This window comes from Rana temporaria, chromosome 7, assembly GCF_905171775.1.
Source record: "Rana temporaria chromosome 7, aRanTem1.1, whole genome shotgun sequence".
In the NCBI taxonomy this organism is placed as follows: Eukaryota; Metazoa; Chordata; class Amphibia; order Anura; family Ranidae; genus Rana; species Rana temporaria.
The window spans coordinates 112,396,134-112,417,818 of NC_053495.1; the positions used below are offsets into that span (position 1 = coordinate 112,396,134).

The window sequence follows — 21,685 nt, forward strand, 5'->3', positions numbered from 1 at the left end:
TGTAACCCCTAGGGTGATCTCAGATGCGACCTCCATATGTGTGGTGGCCTCATTTTCATTCTGTCTAGTTTGTTGCCAAAGATAAACTTTATTTGAATGAAAATCCCCCAAATCACGGTGACATTTTTTAGTTTTTTTCTTTTGTGTTTCTTTATTAACCTTTTCAAGTTTCTTCTTAATGCGGGTATTAAAGTCGGTTAACTGTTGAGTATCTTTTATTGGGTCAAGCTGTGTTTTCAATTCATTGATTTTTCCAACCAAGATACTCATTTTCTTCCTTTTACGTTTAAGTACAAGGTCCTGTAATTTAACACCCATATTATGGAAAAAATGATACCACTCACTTACAGAGTCAGTGTCATCAAGGCCGTCTTGCGGCACAACATCCCAACGTAAGCTCCTAGTTATGATATTTTCCTTTGCATATTTTTCAAATGTACAAATGTCCCACCATGTGCGAACCTGTTTCTCAAGCACATTACCTAAGGTGGTCAAAATTATATTATAAACTGCAAACAAATCAATAACAGATATCTAAAGATGACATGAAAGACCGTGAATCACAGTCAGAAATTAACAAAAAGCAGCCGTTTAAATAAATGCAAACATATAAAAAGAGATCAAAACACTATAAAAACATTAAAATGTCCAAATAGTAAAATCACAAACAGCGCTGGTAGTGGAAAATTTTAGCGTAGATCCCAAAAAGGCACCACTTCTACACTTAGTGCAACATCAAATAGAAGAGTGTAGCAGTATGATAGGAGAAAAAGTCCATTAAAAGTAGGGTCCAAAAGTAAGCATATAGCAAGTACCTTCCACCTAAATTCTTGAGAGACACCACGTGGGACAAAATAAGCCCCCTCTGGGGTACGCACTCACCGAAAAGCAAATAATGCAAGGCGATGTATAGGTAACTCCAGACTGATACTACTCTTCTCAAAGGGCAATCAGAATCATCTGTCATGAATCTCCAAATCAAGCCAAAAAAACACAGAGAAATGCCATAGCGTAATTCCGTTTTTAATGAAATGAAAAAAACATCCCACAGAAAAGATTCCCTTCAATCAGTGCACGTACATTCAAATAAAATCAATTGCGCATAATAGTCACCGTCTCCGGTAGTCGGAGTAGCGTCGTACTGGCCTGGTGTATTCCCATGGAAGACAAGATGTCCTGGTTCCAGCCGAGGCTCTGGTGGAGCGCAGAGGTCACTTCCTGAGCGTCGTAAGAAGCCACGCCCTGACGCGTTTCGTCATAGGACTTCGACACAGGGCGTGGCTATACGACGGCAGACGCTGATTTAAATAGGCAGACCATTCAGCTCCGTTCCAATCACCGTGCAGCGGAGGGCGGGTAAAGGTGCCTGTCCCGTCCTACCGCTGATCACTGACAGCGTATGGGAGCGGACAGAATCGGGCTCCACAAAGTCCTATGTCCCGTGCAACATACATCACCACTACCAGTCACGGCAGAGTATGAGATGATTGCGGACATCAGATGATTACATAGTAAACTACCTCTTATTTCACGGCAATTCATATTAATAAAAAAAAAAAACATTACTAAAAACATACTCCTAAACAGGAAGGAGAATAAAACCAACCTCATAATCAATCTGCATATGTGAATACACATATAGATATGAGCATATATAACACAGATATAAAATACATATATATATCTATATATATAAAACTCAATGTATGTATGTTCCAGCATCACGTCCAAACGGCTAAAGATATTAACATGAAACTTGGCACACATGTTACTTATATGTCAGCAACAAACATAGGATAGGTGGTTTAACCCTTACCCACCCCCATTTGCCATGGTCAGGGTTTTTCTTTTAAAGTCCCATTCAACTCTATGGGAAATACATGTTACTTCATAACTTCCAAACGGCTGTACATATTTCGATAACACTTGGTCACATGTTACTTATATGTCCACTTAAACTATAGGATAGTTAATTTATCCCTTAACTACCCCCATTTGTGAGGGTTGGGGTTTTTGTTTAAAGTCCCATGCAAATCCAAATGGGAAATGTATGTTCCCACATAACTTCTGTATGCCTGGAGATATTTCAATAATACCTGGTACACATATTACTTATATGCCAAATAAAAATATATGACAGTTAAATTAACCCTTACCTACACCCTTATATAAAAGATGGGTATATTTATATTACTATGATTTTCCTCCCCAAAAGGTTAAGATAGGAAGACCGGGCAACGCCGGGTATTCAGCTAGTATATATATAAATAGAAAACACATACATATATAGAAATATCAAGAATAAAAGAACGGCTCCATAGTATAAAAAAAGAAAACAACATGTTACAAGAATGTATTGCACAATGTGTATTGATTGATATACTACAGCCGAGATGGCAAGCAGGCTCCATCTTGTGGTGATTTAGTATATCTAATAGGACCTTCAATGTCTGAAAAAGGCAAGCCTACAAGACCAATTTGCAGGACAGCCAAGAACAGAAATCGAAGGAAAATTATACTAATGGTCAAAAAACACAGCTAAAAAAGACCACAAGTATCTCCTATTACAAAAAACACACCATAATAATCATAACTATCCCATATAATCAGACAATATAAAAGAAAAATCGAGCATAAATAGCTAATAATTATACAATCTAGACCAATCAATCAATAATCACTGATAAAACAATTGATGTCTAAATCAATGTTAAGGCCCCTAGGGGCAAGGGTATCGGCCGAGAATATCCATTGGGTCTCTCTTTTAGATAAATCTCTAACCAGATTAGATCCTCTCCATGTAGGTTTCAAATGATCAATGCCCCAGAACTTCAAACCCCTAGGGTCCTGATTGTGAAAAAGTTTAAAATGTAACGAGACATTATGATCCTTAAATCCTAACAAAATATTGGCAATATGCTCTCCAATACGTACCTTAAGTTGACGTTTAGTACGTCCAATATATAATAACCCACAAGGGCATTGGAGAGCGTATACCACATGTATGGTGTTACAAGTGATAAATTCACCAATAGTGAATTCCTTATTATTGGAACTAGAGGTGAATTTCTTTACTGCTCTCAGAGGACGTGTGATTTCCCGGCATGCTCTGCACTTTCGGCATGCATAGAAGCCATCACAGTCCCAGAAACTTGATGGCCTAGTAGGAGGATTGAGTACCTTACATACTAATTTATCAGAGAAGCTCTTTATTTATCTCTTCTTTGAGCGGCTGAGAATTCTATGCATTGAGAGTCCTGGCGGTATGCAGCACGGATAAGTGATTGTGAGAGCCTGTTACCCCTGTAGGGGGATTTGGATCCGGTTAGTGCGGGACCATTGGGAGAGAGCACTGAGTGATTTACTGAAGGCTTGCAACATAGTTTGTTTTTGCACGGAGCACGCAGCACTTTATATGCATGAATTATCATTGGAAACTGGACTTATTTTGACACACTTTTTGCAATATTTTGGATAAGCAACAGCACTTTATTGTATCATATTTCTTGCGTGGACACACACCACACTTTATTACATTTGTATTCCATTTTATTTATTTTCCACACTTAAGTAGGCGCCACCACCTGCTATCACACAATCATTGCACCTTCTCCATTTAGGTGGAGTTATTATGCAGGAGGCTGCCACTATAATTCACATTTGCCAGTTCTAATTTATTTAAAATATCCGTGGCGCGGAATCACTTCCCCTTTTCTTTTTTTATTTAATTACATATTTCAAGATTTTTAGGTTGTATTTTGGATATTTCTTTCATAGTTAGTCTTGATTATTTTTTAAATTGTACAATTCTATATACACAATTCTATACCCACCATTGATCCAGAAGAAGGCAAAAAAAGGTAAAGCCATAATGTGCTAGTATTCATTGCATACTAGCACATTATGTGAAACTTACCTTAGAATGAAGGCTTCCAGTGGCGAGCTGTCACCGTTGACAAGGCTTCCATCTTCAACCGGTCTTCTGTCATGCGGGAGCTGCCGTATACAGCACAGGACCCGGATGGCTGTTCCTTCAGAGCGCATGCACCAGTGATGTAACCAGCTGTACAGTAAATATCTTTTAAATGGTCCACGCTTATGAGGTAAGCCTTTTATAGGCTTACCTATAGGTACAAATTAGGCAGGTGAGTTTACTCCCACTTAGTTCCTCTAATCTTGCCTTATAGCTGAGCTCCATTATGCCTTCTATCAGTTTAGTTGCTCAACTCTGCACTTTCTCCAGTTCCCTGATATTCTTTTTGTGAACGGGTGCGCAAAACTGAACTGCATCTTCCAGTTGAGGTCTTACTAATGATTTGTACAGGGGCAAAATGATGTCTCTCTCTGGAATCTATATGTCTCTTAATACAAGAGAGGATTTTGCATGCTTTGGAAACCACAGCTTGACATTGCATGCTATTATAAAGCTTATGATGTACCAGAACACTCAGATCCTTCTCCGCCATAGACTCTCCCAGTTGTATCCCCCCTAGTAAGTATGATGCATGCATATTTTTAGCCCCCAAGTGAATAACTTAAAAATGTTCAACATTAAACCTCATTTACCCACAACTTCTGTATTCCATGAATCCATGCTGTCTGTTTCTTAAAATATTTTTTTACAACAAGAACTCATATATGTGAACTTTTAATAAACTCTCAAGTATCTTCCTAACTATAGAATTAAAATTAACAGGTCTAGAGGTAAAGACTTTGATCCCTTTTAAATACAGACACCACAATGGACTTTGTCCATAAAAGTGAGTTTGAATTGACAGAGTTCAATTCTTTTAGGACCTGTGGGCATATGCCATCTGGTCCACATGCTCCAGAACCTTTTGTTCTCTAAATATTTCTGGACCATATCCATTTTTGAGCGATTGTGGATCATTTGTCAATACCATTTCTTGGGGCTTGTCCTAGTATCTTTTGCAATCTGTTGTTCATTTTGGAATTTGTGTGGCCTTGATTTCCTTTTTACATATTATGTTATATCCTTTGTAATATTTAAACAATGATTGTGTTTTCTTCATTTTTATATTTTTCAAAAGCTCTTTTCTGATTATTTATAATTTTTTTTATTTTTTACCATAAGCCACAGGTTTTATTTTTATCTTTTTAAACTTCTTTCCCATGGGAATATACTGTATTTTGCAGTGTGTTCACGAACAGTCTTTTTGAAGAATTTCCATTTCTGTTCTGTGTTCATCGATGTCAATATTTCCTCGCAGTCTAATGCCTCCCAGTCACACGACTGTTTTTCATGATGAGAATTGTCATGAAAACACAGTCGTGTGTAGGCCCCAGAGCATTTTTCTCGACAAGCATTTTTCTCGTCATTTTTCACGTCGTCGTGTGTACGCTCTAATGACCGGAAAAAAACGTGCATGCTCAAAAGCAAGTTATGAGACCGGAAATTAGCATAATAAGCCCAAAGGGTGGCGCCATTCAAATGGAACTTCCCCTTTATAGTGCCGTTGTACAAGTTGTACGTCACTGCGCTTTTCTCGAGTATTTTTTATCACGATCGTGTGTATGCAAGGAACTTGAGAGGAATCACGTAGGAAAAAAACGTTTTTTCCATGACATGAAAAATGGTCGTGTGTACGCGGCATCAGTCTTGGAGAGCAGCCCTCCTTGGACAATTTGCTCTCTTAAAGTTAAGTGTTTTTATCTATCTTTCCAGTATGAGCTTGTTGTTTATAGCTATCATTAAATAAAATAATGGTATGGTCACTGCTACCCAGATGTTTTTTTTTATATGAACATTAGTTCATAGTTTGAGATTGCCAGGTCCAGCAGATCATTATTGCTAGTCAGGGTCCCTATGAACTGTACCATAAAGTTGTCTTGTAAAAGGTTAAGGGCCCTTTCACACGAGGCGGATCAGTAATGATCCACCCCGTGAACCTCCGCCTGCTCAGCGGGGATCGCTCCGTTGATCCCCGCTGAGCCGGCGGATGACAGGGCGGTCCCCGCACACTGTGCAGGGACCGCCCTGTCTTTTCTCCGCTCTCCTCTATGGGGGGATCGGATGAACATAGACTGTCTGTCCATGTTCACCCGATCCGATCTGCAGACGGAAGAAAAATAGGAGGAATGCAGAGGCGGGCGAGATCGGGTGTCAGCGGATGTTCATCCACTGACACCAGCGATCTCATAGGGACCAATGTATGTCCTTTTTTCATCCGTACATGGCCCGTGTGAAAGGGCTCTAATACATTTTGGCCCTTTGAGGCCTCGTATACACAACCGTTTTCCTTGACAGAATCAATCAAGAAACTTGGTGGCAGAGCTTTTTTGGCGAGGAAAGCGGTCGTGTGTATGTTTTTCATCGAGAAAACTGTCTAGGAACTTGACGAGAAAAAAAAAGAACAAGTTCTCTTTTTCCTCGACGGGAGTCTAAATTTCCTCGTCGTGTTCCTCGTCGGGCTGGTTTTCGACGAGAAACACGTTCGTGTGTATGCTAAGAAACCCGCGCATGATCAGAATAAAGTATGAGACGGGAGCGCACCTTCGGTAAAAGTAGCTTTTGTAATGGAGATAGCACATTTGTCACGCTGTAACAGTCTGAAAAGTGCAAATCGTCTCTAAACCAAACTTTTACTTTTACACGCAGTAACATGAGATTAGCAAAAGCAGCCCCAAGGGTTGTGCCAGTGGAATCGAACTTCCCCTGCCGTTGTATGTGTTGTACGTCACCGCGTTTGAGAATGAGGAGATTTGGTCTTGACAGTGTGTACGCAAAGAAAGCTTGTCAAGTTTCTCCACAAGCCTGACAAGGAACTCGTTGAGGAAAACGATGTTTCATTTACGACGAGTTCCTCGGTCGTGTGTACGAGGCCTAACTGTTCCTGCAGTGCCATTACTCCTGTCAATTTCCAGGTAGTTAAAATTCCCCATTATTATCACTGTCCCAGCCCTTGCAGCCCTTTCAATTTGTGTAAAATATTTCTATACATAAAAAAACACAATTGCTGAATTGTTTTATGATTTTTATTTTTAATAGAACAAATATGGCTCACAGTATTTTTTCCATTTAAAGCTGAGCTGGAAAGTCCTTGTTTTCTATTTGTTGAGAATTTTTCCTAACTGGCCCGTTGGTAGCATTGTAGCGCACTGGAGCAATGAGCTCATTAAAAATATCAGAATGTCTTCCTTTTCCTATTTTTCAGTATGTAAAAAAAGCTTATGCAGCAAGAAGAAATAAAGTATACTCTAAAAGGTTTATTTGTAAAGTATGCCACACTAAATGCAAATACTGTAACTACATTTATTTGCATAAATCCTATCTAGTGCTTCAAATCATATGCACTATAGGACTGATTTATTTGCATTTAGCATGGTATATTTTACACCACACACTTTGTTAGGTGATTTTTTATTTTTTGTATTTTATTTTAAATGCCAGCTGCTCAGGGATAGGTGAAAGTTGTAGCATGGCTTTAAGAAACATAATCTAAGGCCCCATACACACGATAGAATCCATCCGCAGATAAATCCCAGCAAATGGGTTTCTGCGGATAGATTCTATGGTGTGTACACGCCAGCGGATCTCTTTCCGCGGAGAAATCTCCTCTGGGATGGATTCCAGCAGATCGAATATTTGTTGTGCTGCACAACGAATCCATCTGCTGGAATCCATTCCAACGGATGGATCCGCTCGTCTGTACAGACTTACCGGATCCATCCGTCCAAAGGGATTCCCCGCACGCGTCGTAATGATTTGACGCATGCGTGGAATTCCTTATATGACAGCGTCGCGCCCGTCGCCGCGTCATAATCGCGGCGACGGCGCGACACGTCATCGCCAGAGGATTTCCGCGCGGATTTCAATGGGATGGTGTGTACACTCCATCCCATCGAAATCAGCGGATATCTTTGAGAGGATTTATCCGTGGAAACGGTCCGCTGGACCGTATTCGCGGATAAATTCTCCCGTGTGTATGGGGCCTAAAAGTTATTTTCATAACATTTTGTTTAACTTGGGCTCCTTGGATTGATTTAGACAGTGCTTCTTAAAAGGTCACTTGGTTACTGTGTTTGACAATGACAATTTTTACCTAATGCTGTGTGTTGGTTCTCTCCCTTATCTTAGGTCTCACATGATATCATGGTTACATAGTATCTTATGAGTCCTTGCCCCTCTCTCCACATTTTCTCTCCCATGTTAATATTATTAAAACATTAAATACTTGTGGATTGCATTTGTAGTAATTTTGATAAGCAGTTGTAAATCTTTGTACTATTGTAGTATGGTTGTATGATATTTTTCTATAATGCTTGCTGGTGTGTACATTGTATTTCTAATTCCTCTCCTCTTTCAAATATATAAAAAAATTGTTTTGAGGGCAAGATATATATTGTACTAAAATCAGAAAACACCTGAAGTCTGTTTATGTAAACTGAATATAACTGGTATATGCGCTGACTAATAACTTCCGTGATGTGAAACCAGAATCCTGCTAAGATTCAAAATTCAAAATACAATACATGTGCAAAAGAAATAGTCCAAATACATGCCAGATGCCTTGAGTTACCCATGACTAAGTCACGTGTCTAGTGACGTAACGCGCGGGGGAGGAGCTACGAACGGGACGGATTATACATCCGAATGAGGAGACACATCGTATGCTGAGCAGCCTAAATGAGGATTTGATTGTTTGTTTTGCCTACATTTGGACTATTTCTTTTGCGCATGTATTGTATTTTGAATTTTGAATCTTAGCAGGATTCTGGTTTCACATCACGGAAGTTATTAATCAGCGCATATACCAGTTATATTGATTTTTATTTGTTTGACTCACATATTATATGCTGCGATTTTTATTTGGTATTTTTTTTGATGTCACATATTATTTAATATTTAGTAGCGCTGTAGTACTATCTTTTATACATGTTTATGTAAACTGTTGTAATTGAAAAGAAAAAGAAATATGAAAGCACCCAATGCTAATCTCTTGGCAATGCTAGTTGTCCATCCGCTGCGCTGATACTCTGGCTTCAATACTTTCTGTGTCACTGAACCAGAACAGATATGCAGGTCAAGTAAGTCAAAATAAAGTCCTTATCCACTTACCTGTTTTGGGTCTGTGACCCTAAGTATTGAAGCCAGGTGGTCATTTGAACGACCAGGCAACTAGCATTTGCAGAGTAGAAAGTCAGAAATGGCAGCTTCTTTGTATTGCTCAGGAAGGGCTTACTTTACTTCTGTGAGCCATTAACACAGACCGGCCACTGGAGCCAAATGACAATACCACCATCTCATTAGATCTTCTTGTATCTCCCTGCGTCACCTTACTTTTTCATGCCTCCCCTTGTCTATAAGTAAGGATCCCCAAAGTGACGAGGCCTTCCTGTGCTCTCCACGTATTCAAACCTGCAAACTCTACATGTCATAGCTCTCATTTTCCTTGAGCAGTTACTATCTACACATCATCAACCATCTACTGGCAGAAGGGTAGAAGCCCAAGAGGTGCAGGGTTTCTTTAGTTGGCTCAGATCTTCCAACAATAATGCACAGAGAAGGAAGGAAAGCTACACATGAATGCTGAATAAATAACGCCCAAATGTTCATCATTTGGTGCGATGGCCCTTCTTTTGAAACCAAATCCCTCTGTCCCTCTTTCCTTTTTAATTGTCTTTTTTCTTCTCTAATGTGTGGACATCTATTTAAAATTAAAGCGGAGTTCCGGCCACAATTTCACTTTTTAAATATAAATACCCCTGTAATACACAAGCTTAATGTATTCTAGTAAAGTTAGTCTGTAAACTAAGGTCCGTTTTGTTAGGTTGTTACAGCATTTAGACACTTTATAAAATAGAAATTGACTGGGGCCATCTTAAGTGTGGGCATCATGAAGCCAGACTGTATGACTTCCTGGATTTCAGCCTTGCAGATCTCGCACATGCTCAGTGCTGCACAAGCAGTGTAATAGGTTTCAGATCAGGTTTCAGCACCTGTACTGTCCAAGTCACATGATTCTTCGAGACTGGGGAGTGCACAGACTCCTGGAAAGTTACACCCACTACATTCCCAGGAGTCTGTGCGGTGTAGGTTAGGAAGCATTAAGCACCTAGGTGCAGGAAGTGGGAAGATTAACTATTCTGCCTAGCAACAACACTTTGAAGGCATCTAAAAAAAAAAAAAAAATGTTCTTAAAGGACTAATGACATTTTTTTTAAACTACTGATGTAATGTTATATTTATGGGTGGAACTCCACTTTAAGGCAATCAGTAAAAAGGAAAAGTAGTAATAAAAAAAATGGTGGATTTAAAAAATGATTCTTTGTTCTTTTTATGTTCCCAATATGTTGGGGTGTTGTAGATGTGTATCTTTTACTTGTATAACATTTCCTAAAACTGTTCCTTTTCTTGTCTCAGAAAATTGGGAAGTATGTGGCGATTTAAACTAATCTGAAACTGATTTTATCTAATAAGCATGTGACTAAATAAAATTACTGCGCTGTCTTGCAAATCTAGTGAAATAGTGAATGAACGTTTTAGAAAGTCAAGCTGCAACTTCCTGTGAAATACACACAAAAACAACAACTTTCAAACCTTCATATAAAGTGAATCTGTGCAATGAACAAAGAAAATGCTAAACTTTCATATAAAGGGACTCCGTGCAAATGTAAAATTGATTGGTTATCACATTGGGGGTTATTTACGAAAGGAAAATCCAATTTGCACTACAAGTGCAAAGTGCAATTAAAATTGCACTTGGAAGTGCAGTCGCTGTAAATCTGAGGAGTAGATCTGAAATGAGGGGAAGCTCTGCTGATTTTATTATCCAATCATGTGCAAGCTAAAATGCATTTTTTTATTTTCCTTGCATGTCCCCCTCAGATTTACAGCGACTGCACTTCCAAGTGCATTTTCAGTGCAATTTCAAGTGCACTTTGCACTTGTAGTTTGCACTGGTAGTGCAAAGTGGATTTGCCTTTCGTAAATAACCCCCAATGTGATAACCAATCAATTTTACATTTGCATTGCACTTTATATGAAAGTTTAGCATTTTTTTTGTTCATTGCACAGATTCACTTTATATGAAGGTTTGAAAGTAATCTCGTAATAGGAGATCACTTGGAGTGGGTAAGCGGCAGTGGGCCAGATTCATAGACATTTGCGGCGGCGTAACGTATCGCATTTACGTTACACCACCGCAAGTTTTCAACGCAAGTGCCTGATTCACAAAGCACTTGCGTGTAAACTTGCGGCGGTGTAACATAAAGCCGTCCGGCGCAAGCCCGCCTAATTCAAATGGGGCGTGTATCATTTAAATTAGGCACGCTCCCGTGCCGAACGTACTGCGCATGCTCCGTTTTGTAATTTCCCGCCGTGCTTTGCGCGAAATGACGTCGCCCCGACGTAATGTTTTGAACGGCGACGTGTGTTACGTCCTTTCGTATTCCCGGACGACTTCCGCAAAAAAAAAAAATTGAAATTCGACGCGGGAACAACGGCCATACTTTAACATGGGCTGTCTATTTTTACACCACCTAAATAGCAGCCGTAACTTTGCGACGGGAAAAGCCGACTAGCGACGACGTAAGAGAATGCGATGAACGCGCGTACCTTCGTGGATCACCGTAAAAAACAGCTAATTAGCATACCAGACGCGGGAAAACGACGCAAACCCCACCCAGCGGGCGCCGAAGTATTGCATCCTAAGATCCGAAGGCGTACTAAGCCGTACGCCTGTCGGATCTTAGCCAAATGCCGTCGTATCTTTGTTTGAGAATTCCAAATAAAGATACGACGCGGCAAATTTGAAAGTACGCCGGAGTATCAGCAGATACTCCGGCGTACTGTTTCTGTGAATCTGGCCCAGTGTGTGTAGAGGTAGAAGCTACATCTTTCCTTATCACAATTCCTGGGTGCATCTTCAATATAATGGACTATTAAGAATGTGACACTGTGTGATAGATAACCAATCAATTTTACATTTGCACGGAGTCACTTTATATGATAGCTTAGCATTTTCTTTGTTCATTGCACAGATTCACTTTATATGAAGGTGTAGCGACTGTTACAGAAGGAACCATTGCTCCTGTGAAATTGAAGTGTAAATACCATATGTAAAAGGGTCAATTTAGCTATAAATAATGCTTCCTTTTACCAAAATTGACTTTTTTCATTATGTTGCAGCAACACTACTTACAATAACTGTTTTATGACACAGAGGATATAAAATATCCTGCTTAAAACATAATCCAATGAGATCAGATTCAGAGGAAAATCCTGGTTTGCATGCAAAGTGAATATTTGCTCCATCCTCAAAATAAACTTTATTGTCCTCAATTGTAGTAAGCTCCAAGAAGTTCTCATCCATTTTCTCTTGAGATATTCGGCAAGGTTCTACAAAGCAAGCACATTTTGGAGCCTCGTGGTCATTTTAATACCATTCCAGTCATGACAGTTGTAATATATGAATAATTGCAGAGGTTTTCTATCTTTTACAAAATACTAGCCCAAACATTCTTGCTTTACTATATTGCACCAAAGTCTCCCTTCGCTGTAAAGGGCCCATTCACAGCCATGTGTGCACAGGAAAACAGGAAAACCCATGCATAGATGTGAATGAGACCTTCATCCTCCAATGAATGTTTTGTTGAAACCTTCAAGTGTATGCCAGGGCAAAAGAAAATATATGCATTACATATCTGCAATACATGCACAATTTCTCATGTTTTAACCATTTAAAGACTCTGTAAGTACAGAAAAATGCCTGTTGATCTGCCAGAAATAAGCTCAGCTACTAAGTACTGTTAGGCCCCATGCACACGGGACGCCGGTGCAAACTCTGCTGAACACACATTTTTAAAGGCTAAAACCGGCGTTTAAAAACGCCCATTTTGCCGCGAATTTCGCTGCGTTTTACCGCTTTTCACTGAGTTTTACCGTGACCAGGATGTCACCTGGCCACGTCACCTTGTCACATCACCTGCCACAAGTTGTAGATTGTCCACTTGCCACATGACCTTGCCACGTCACCTGGCCATGTCACCTGTCACAAGTTGTGGATTGTCCACTGGCCACATGACCTTGCCACGTCACCTGGCCATGTGACCTGCCACAAGTTGTGGATTGTCCACTGGCCACGTCACCTGCCACAAGTTGTGGATTGTCCACTGGCCACATGACCTTGCCACGTCACCTGGCCATGTCACCTGCCACAAGTTGTGGATTGTCCACTGGCCACGTCACCTGGCCACGTCACCTGCCACAAGTTGTGGATTGTCCACTGGCCACATGACCTTGCCACGTCACCTGGCCATGTCACCTGCCACAAGTTGTGGATTGTCCACTGGCCACGTCACCTGCCACAAGTTGTGGATTGTCCACTGGCCACGTCACCTGGCCATGTCACCTGCCACAAGTTGTGGATTGTCCACTGGCCACGTCACCTGGCCATGTCACCTGCCACAAATTGTGGATTGTTCACAATGCAATTCAAGAAATTACATTTTTTTTTTGTTTTTTTAATGGTTTTTCATCATTTGCCATAATTTTTGAGATTTATGTAAAAAAATAGGTCACCTTTAAAAACGCCTATAAACTAAATTGCGGCAAAACGCCGGTAGCATTTTGCGTCCGAGGCTCCATGCACACTGGGCTTAAAAAAACATCTGTTCTTTTTGGAGTAAAAAACGTCCATATAGAGAATTTTTTGTACAAAGTTTAGACGAGTTTAGGAGAGTTTTACGTTTTTTCTGCCAGTGAGCTCCAATCAGAAACGAGAATGAGAAGGTTTTTTTTTCCTGCCTCTAAACGTTGTTCTCAAAAATATGCCTGTAAACGTCCTAATGTGTATAGACACAAAGGATAACATTGAGCTGCTTCTACAGGCAGAACACAAAACTCCTGTAGAAGCAAATTTTTGTATTCCAGTGTGCATGGAGCCTGAAACGTGGAAAACTTTTGCGTCTGAACCCATTTTTTTAGGCCCCATGCACACGGGACGCCAGTGCAAACTCTGCTAAACACAAAGGTTTAAAAACGCCCGTTTTGCCGTGAATTTCGCGGCTTTTTACCGCGTTTGCGTTTATTAGCGTTTAGTTAACCATTTAACCCCCGAGCCTGTTTTTCAGATTCGGCGTTTACAAGACTAAAACTGTTTTTTTTTGCTCGAAAATTACTTAAAACCCCCAAACATTATATATATTTTTTTCTAACACATTAGAGAATAAAATGGCGGTCATTGCAATACTTGTTGTCACACCGTATTTGCGCAGCGGTCTTACAAGCACACTTTTTTTGGAAAAAAATCACTTTTTTTAATTAAAAAATAAGACATCAATAAATTTGGCCCAATTTTCTTATATATTGTGAAAGATAATGTTACGCCGAGTAAAATGATACCCAACATGTCACGCTTAAAAATTGCGCCCACTCGTGGCATGGCGTCAAACCTTTTACCCTTAAAAATCTCGATAGGCGACGTTTAAAAAATTCTATAGGTTGCATTTTTTGAGCTACAGAGTAGGTCTAGGGCTAGAATTATTGCTCTCGCTCTAACGATCACGGCGATACCTCACTTGTGTGGTTGGAACACCATTTTCATATGTGGGCGCTACTCGCGTATGTGTTCGCTTCTGCGCTCGAGCTCGTCGGGACGGGGCGCTTAAAAAAAAAAAAAAGTTTTCCTATTTATTTTTATTTATTTTATCATTTTTTACACTGAAATAAAAAAAAAATTAGCACTTTTATTCCTATTACAAGGAATGTAAACATCCCTTGTAATAGAAAAAAGCATGACAGGTCCTCTTAAATATGAGATCTGTGGTCAAAAAGACCTCAGATCTCATATTTAGACTTAAATGCAAAGAAAAAAAAATGGAAATGTTGTCATTTAAAAAAATGACAACAAAAAAATGTCTCTTTAAGACGCTGGGCGGGACTGACGTTTTGACGTCACTTCCGCCCAGCAATGCTATGGGGACAGGTGGGGGCCATCTTTCCCTCACTCACATCCTCACACAGCAGGCAGCAGGACCCGATCGCCTCCGACGATACTGACGGCTCCGGTAAGCGGCGGAGGGCGCGGGAGAGCAGCGGGAGGGGGGCCCTCTCCCGCCACCGATAACGGCGATATAGCGGTGAATCTGCCACGGAGACCACCGTTATTGTTTACAGGACCACTCACTGAAGAGATGGATATCTCGGTTGTGGCAGCAGCTGCTGCAGTTACCGAGATATCCATCTTTAAAGTGCCGACGTATATTTACAGTGGGCGGTCGGTAAGTGGTTAAGTAACATCATAAGACCCTCCCTAATCTCAAAAAACAGTATAATTTTACCATTTCAGCCATTTTGTGAGACCAGAGTGAGTAGCAGCTGAGAGAGCAGCAGTGTACTTGTATTTAGCATGTCACTTGCCACGTCACCTACCACAAGTTGTGAATTGTCCACTTGCCACGTCACCTGCCACATCACCTGGCCACGCCACCTGCCACAAGTTGTGGATTGTCCACTGGCCATGTCACCTGGCCACGTCATCTGCCACAAGTTGTAGATTGTCCACTTGCCATGTCACCTGGCCACATCACCTGGCCACGTCACCTGCCACAAGTTGTGGATTGTCCACTGGCCACATCACCTGCCACGTCAATTGGCCACGTCACCTGCCACAAGTTGTGGATTGTCCACTTGCCACGTTACCTGACCACGACACCTGCCACAAGTTGTGGATTGTCCACTTGCCACGTCACCTGCCACAAGTTGTGGATTATCCACTTGCCAAATCACCTGGCCACGTCACCTGCCACAAGTTGTGGATTGTCCACTTGCCACGTCACCTGCAACAAGTTGCGGATTGTCCACTTGTCACTTCACCTGGCCATGTCACCTGTTCACATCACCTGGCAAGTTGTGGATTATCCAATGACCACGTCACCTGGGCACGTCACCTGCCACAAGTTGTGGATTGTTCACTTGCCATATCACCTGGCCACATCAGCTGCCATGTCACCTGCCACAAGTTGTTGATTGTCCACTTGCCACGTCACCTAGCCACGTCACCTGGCCACAAGTTGTGGATTGTCCGCTGGCCACATCACCTGGCAATGTCATCTGGCCACATCACCTGCCACAAGTTGTGGATTGTCCACTTGCCACGTCACCTGGACATGTCACCTGGCCACGTCACCTGCCACATCACCTGTTCACATCACCTGGCCACAAGTTGTGGATTGTCCACTGGCCACGTCAACTGCCACAAGTTGTTGATTGTTCACTTGCCACGTTACTTGCCATGTCACCTGCCACAAGTTGTGGATTGTCCACTTGCCACGTCACCAGGACATGTCACCTGGCCACGTCACCTTGCCACATCACCTGTCACAAGTTGTGGATTGTCCACTTGCCACATGACCTGGCCATGTCACCTGCCACATCACCTGGCCATGTCACCTGCCACAAGTTGTGGATTGTCCACTGGCCACGTCACCTGGCCACGTCACCTGCCATGTCACCTGGCCATGTCACCTGCCACAAGTTGTGGATTGTCCACTTGCCATGTCACCTGCCATGTCACCTGGCCACTTCACCTGCCACAAGTTGTGGATTGTCCACCTGCCACGTCACCTTCCACGTCAACTGGCCACATCACCTGCCACAAGTTGTGGATTGTCCACTTGCCACGTCACCTGACCACGACACCTGCCACAAGTTGTGGATTGTCCACTTGCCACGTCACCTGCCACAAGTTGCGGATTGTCCACTTGCCACATGACCTGGCCATGTCACCTGCCACATCACCTGGCCATGTCACCTGCCACAAGTTGTGGATTGTCCACTGGCCACGTCACCTGCCATGTCACCTGGCAACGTCACCTGCCACAAGTTGTGAATTGTCCACTTGCCATGTCACCTGGCCACGTCACCTGCCATGTCACCTGGCCACTTCACCTGCCACAAGTTGTGGATTGTCCACTTGCCACGTCACCTGCCACGTCAACTGGCCACATCACCTGCCACAAGTTGTGGATTGTCTACTTGCCACGTCACCTGACCACGACACCTGCCACAAGTTGTGGATTGTCCACTTGCCACGTCACCTGCCACAAGTTGCGGATTGTCCACTTGCCATGTCACCTGGCCACGTCACCTGCCACGTCACCTGGCCACAAGTTGTGGATTGTCCACTGGCCACGTCACCTGGCCACAAGTTGTGGATTGTTCACTTGCCACATCACCTTGCCACGTTACTTGCCACGTCACCTGCCACATCACCTGGCCACGTCACCTGCCACAAGTTGTGGATTGTCCACTTGCCATATGACCTGGCCACATTACCTGCCACATCACCTGGCCATGTCACCTGCCACAAGTTGTGGATTGTCCACTGGCCACGTCACCTGGCCACGTCACCTGCCATGTCACCTGGCCACGTCACCTGCCACAAGTTGTGGATTGTCCACTTGCCATGTCACCTGCCATGTCACCTGGCCACTTCACCTGCCACAAGTTGTGGATTGTCCACTTGCCACGTCACCTTCCACGTCAACTGGCCACATCACCTGCCACAAGTTGTGGATTGTCCACTTGCCACGTCACCTGACCACGACACCTGCCACAAGTTGTGGATTGTCCACTTGCCACGTCACCTGCCACAAGTTGCGGATTGTCCACTTGCCACATGACCTGGCCATGTCACCTGCCACATCACCTGGTCATGTCACCTGCCACAAGTTGTGGATTGTCCACTGGCCACGTCACCTGCCATGTCACCTGGCCACGTCACCTGCCACAAGTTGTGAATTGTCCACTTGCCATGTCACCTGGCCACGTCACCTGGCCACTTCACCTGCCACAAGTTGTGGATTGTCCACTTGCCACGCCACCTGCCACGTCACCTGGCCACATCACCTGCCACAAGTTGTGGATTGTCTACTTGCCACGTCACCTGACCACGACACCTGCCACAAGTTGTGGATTGTCCACTTGCCACGTCACCTGCCACAAGTTGCGGATTGTCCACTTGCCACGTCACCTGGCCATGTCACCTGGCCACGTCACCTGCCACGTCACCTGGCCACAAGTTGTGGATTGTCCACTGGCCACGTCACCTGGCCACAAGTTGTGGATTGTTCACTTGCCACATCACCTTGCCACGTTACTTGCCACGTCACCTGCCACATCACCTGGCCACGTCACCTGCCACAAGTTGTGGATTGTCCACTTGCCACGTCACCTGGCCATATCACCTGCCACGTCACCTGCCACACGTTGTGGATTGTCCACAATGCAATGCAAGCAATTACATTTTTTTTATGTTTTTGTTAATGGTTTTTCATCATTTGCCATCATTTTTGAGATTTCTAATGTAAAAAAATAGTTCACCTTTAAAAAAAAGCCTATTAACGAAATCGCGGCAAAACGCTGGTACCGCATCTTGCGTCTAAAAACGTGGAAAACGTTTGCGTCTGAACCCATTTTTTTGCTTCTGGAAAAACGAGGTTAAACGCAACTGCCCAAAAACAGCAATAAACGAGACTGTGTGTATGGACAAAAATAAAAAAATAAACAGCAGGGTGCTGAGGTCAGTTTTAAATGGAAATCACTTTATTAAAGGTAATCAGCACACTTACATAGAATTTAACATGAAACAGTATAGGTAGGGAACACCTGAGACCAAGTAGCTGTGATCAGTGTGAGGCTGTAGGCTTCACTGAGCAAACAGAGACCAAGGATGACAGGGCGCCAGCCAGCTCAAGGTATGGATGGTAGCAGTGACGTTCTCAGCAACATTTGAGGATGACAGCTGCCCCCCACTTTCTCCTCATTGGCTCACTGGCTGTAATTGACAGCAGTGGGAGCCAATGGCTTAGCTGCTGTGTCTCAGCCAATGAAGTGAGAGGGACCCGGGACAATGGAGGCTCCTGTGCACAACACTGGAATAGAGGGGGCTCAGGTAGGTATTAGAGGCGGTTGTGGGGGAGAGCAGCGCCCAGATGTTTTTTTTTACTTTATGAATAGCATGCATGAAGGTGAAAAACCTTTAGCCTTTACAACCACCTAAACAAACAAGTGAACAGAAGACCACGTGGAAGCCTTGCAAATCTGAGAAATATGTCTGATGTGGAAAAGCCAAATAAGTATTAACTGATCCGGTTGATTGAGCTTTGAAAGGAAAAGGCAGAACCCTGTCCTTAGGGCTATACCTTGTATGATGACTTGTCAATTCTACCAGGTGATATGGGAAAGAGAAGCAGGCTGTCCCATACAAGGACCTTCAGGAATGTAAGAAAAGGGGGGAAAACGGTTTCAATTCCCCCCTTTTCTCATGGGTCGGCAGCAGGACTTAAAAAAAATAGTTAATGTTAGCCACAGTGGCAGTTTCAAGTTCCACTATCTCTGGGGGAACTAGGCAGGAATCACGCGGGCGGGAAAGTAATGGCACGCGCTGTTTCCCGGTCTTTTTAGAAAGTGGACTGCTCAGCTGGTCTTATCTGGTTCCAGCCAGCTGTTTTTGGGGCTATATAAGACTGGCTTTGTGGGTACGGAACCAATTCGCCTCAGAGGATAGGACCTGTGGTGTTCTAGAGGTATTCCTCATTGAGCAAACAGGTTCCTCTGAGGCCAGAAGATGTCCCTTCTCCGTCAGCTGATTGAGAGAGCGGGTGAAGAAGGCGGAGAAGACTGGGTCAGGGAATGCCTGAACTTACCCCGGACATCAAGTCAAGAAGCTCCGGTGGGAGCGGCAGCATTGGCAATTGAAGCAGCCCGGTCGTCGGCGGAGAGCATCTCGGCGGTCAGCGGCACCTACAGTTATGAGCCTACACTTCGCCCGGAAGAAGATGGCGTCACTCCGCCGGAAGACGACTTGGATCGGGGGAGGAGCGTCGGCAGCAGGTCCGGTGACCGGAACACGTCGGCGAAGAGGCGGCGCATGCCGCTGCTACGGCTCTCCCCGTCCCCGCCACGTACGTCGGCATCCAAGGCTACCGGGAAGAAGCCGAAAGGTCGCGGAAGAGGATCCGGAACGGCGACAAGAGGCGGAGCGGGCGTGAAAGGCGGAGCAAGGGTAATGTATGACTCGGCTGGTTATCCAGCTGGAGGTACCCATGTGAGCGGAGTTGGAGCGGTGGAGAATCCTGTCTTTCCACAGCTGTCCCTGGCGGATGATTGGCGTCGGCTGGCCAGGCAAGAGGAAGATTCCATCAGCCTGGGGGTGATCGATGACGGCGCTGCATTCAACACAGAAGTACAGCGGAGGCTGTGTCAGCACAGGCCTGTCCTTTGAGACCAGCGCAAGAATCAGGTGAGTCAGTCAACATGACATTGTTGTCTAACATGTCTGAGCTGTTGTCTAATTTAGTTAAGGCCGTTCAAAATTTAAAGAACAAACAAGTTTTGCCACCACAAGATGCTACTCAGGAGATATGGGCGCCATCTTGTGGTCAAATTGCTAATGACACAGAAAAAATTTCTGATTCTACTCCTATGTCCTCTTTTCACTCTGCTCGCATTCAGAACTTACCCGAGACTTGTCTGAAAGTCCCAATACAATGTGAGGTCTCTCCTTTGGGATATCATTTGGCTTTAGCAATCAAAGAAAGGATTTGGAATGGTGAGTTTGTCGACATGCTTTCTTTGCTTCCTTCAGCCAAAGAGTTCATGTTTAAGGATAAGAAGGAAGATGACGACAGACGCAGACCAGTTACCAAATCCTTTAACAATTGGTTGCAATCGTTTTTCATATTTTCAGGAGTTCTCTGCGAGAAATTTCCGGAAAAAAGTACGGGCCTGTTTCAGCACCTAGACATAATTCTTGAGGCGTATAAAAATTTTGGCGGTACAGCATGGTTTTCTTACGACGAGGCATTTCGCCAAAAACTATCTGTGCATCCGTCCTTAAAATGGGGAGTTAAAGATGTCGGATTATGGTTGAATCTTTTTCTCCCCCAAAAGTCTAATTATGGCAAACAGGTCACGGCACAGCCCTCCACATCAGCAGTTTACAAAAAGGGTATTTGCTTTAACTTTAACGATGGACAATGTAAATGGCCAAACTCTTGCAGATACCGGCATGAGTGTGCTTTTTGTTCAGGAACACACGCGGTATCCAAATGTTTCAATAAGATGGCCGCAGCCAACCAATCAACAGGGCCTAGTGTTCAGAAAGGCAATCACGCCGGTGAATTGGCAAAGTATGTCCCCATGGCTACGAATTTACCCAGACAAGGGGATGGCGCGGCTACTAATTGACGGTTTCCAAGAAGGTTTTTTACTGCCGTCTTTTTTAGGTTCAGGTTGTAAAGTCGTTAGGAATCTAAAATCCGCAGAACTATTTCCTTCTATTGTTTTTGAAAAAATTTCAAGGGAGATCCTGGAAGGCAGGATGGAGGGTCCATTTCAGTTCCCTCCTTTTCCTGATTTCAGGATATCTCCTTTGGGAATCGTACCCAAGAAAGAAAAAAATTATTTTCGGTTAATACACCATCTATCATTCCCGAAGGATGATTCGTTGAATGACCAAATAAGCGAAGACCTAGCGTCTGTCAGGTATTCATCTTTTGAGGATGCTTTGATACTGCTTAGACAGTTAGGTCACAGGACTCTTTTGGCTAAAGCAGATATTAAATCTGCTTTCCGCCTGCTACCTATTCACCCATCTTGTTTTAATTCGTTAGGTTTTTGTTTCCAGGACAAATTTTATTTTGATAAATGTCTCCCCAT

The 21,685-nt window shown here is 43.3% G+C and overlaps 1 protein-coding gene across 3 annotated transcripts in view; it reads right to left on the reverse strand.

Moving 5' to 3' along the window:
• Positions 1-11,941: 11,941 nt before the first annotated feature.
• Positions 11,942-21,685, reverse strand: part of LOC120945567 (complement factor H-related protein 1-like) — a 72,315-nt gene continuing 62,571 nt past the window's right edge. For all 3 annotated transcript variants that reach the window (XM_040359829.1, XM_040359828.1, XM_040359827.1), the window contains one exon: positions 11,942-12,361. In XM_040359829.1, the coding sequence (XP_040215763.1) occupies positions 12,141-12,361 (221 nt within the window). In that variant the 3' untranslated portion in view covers positions 11,942-12,140. The remainder of the gene's footprint in view (positions 12,362-21,685) is intronic.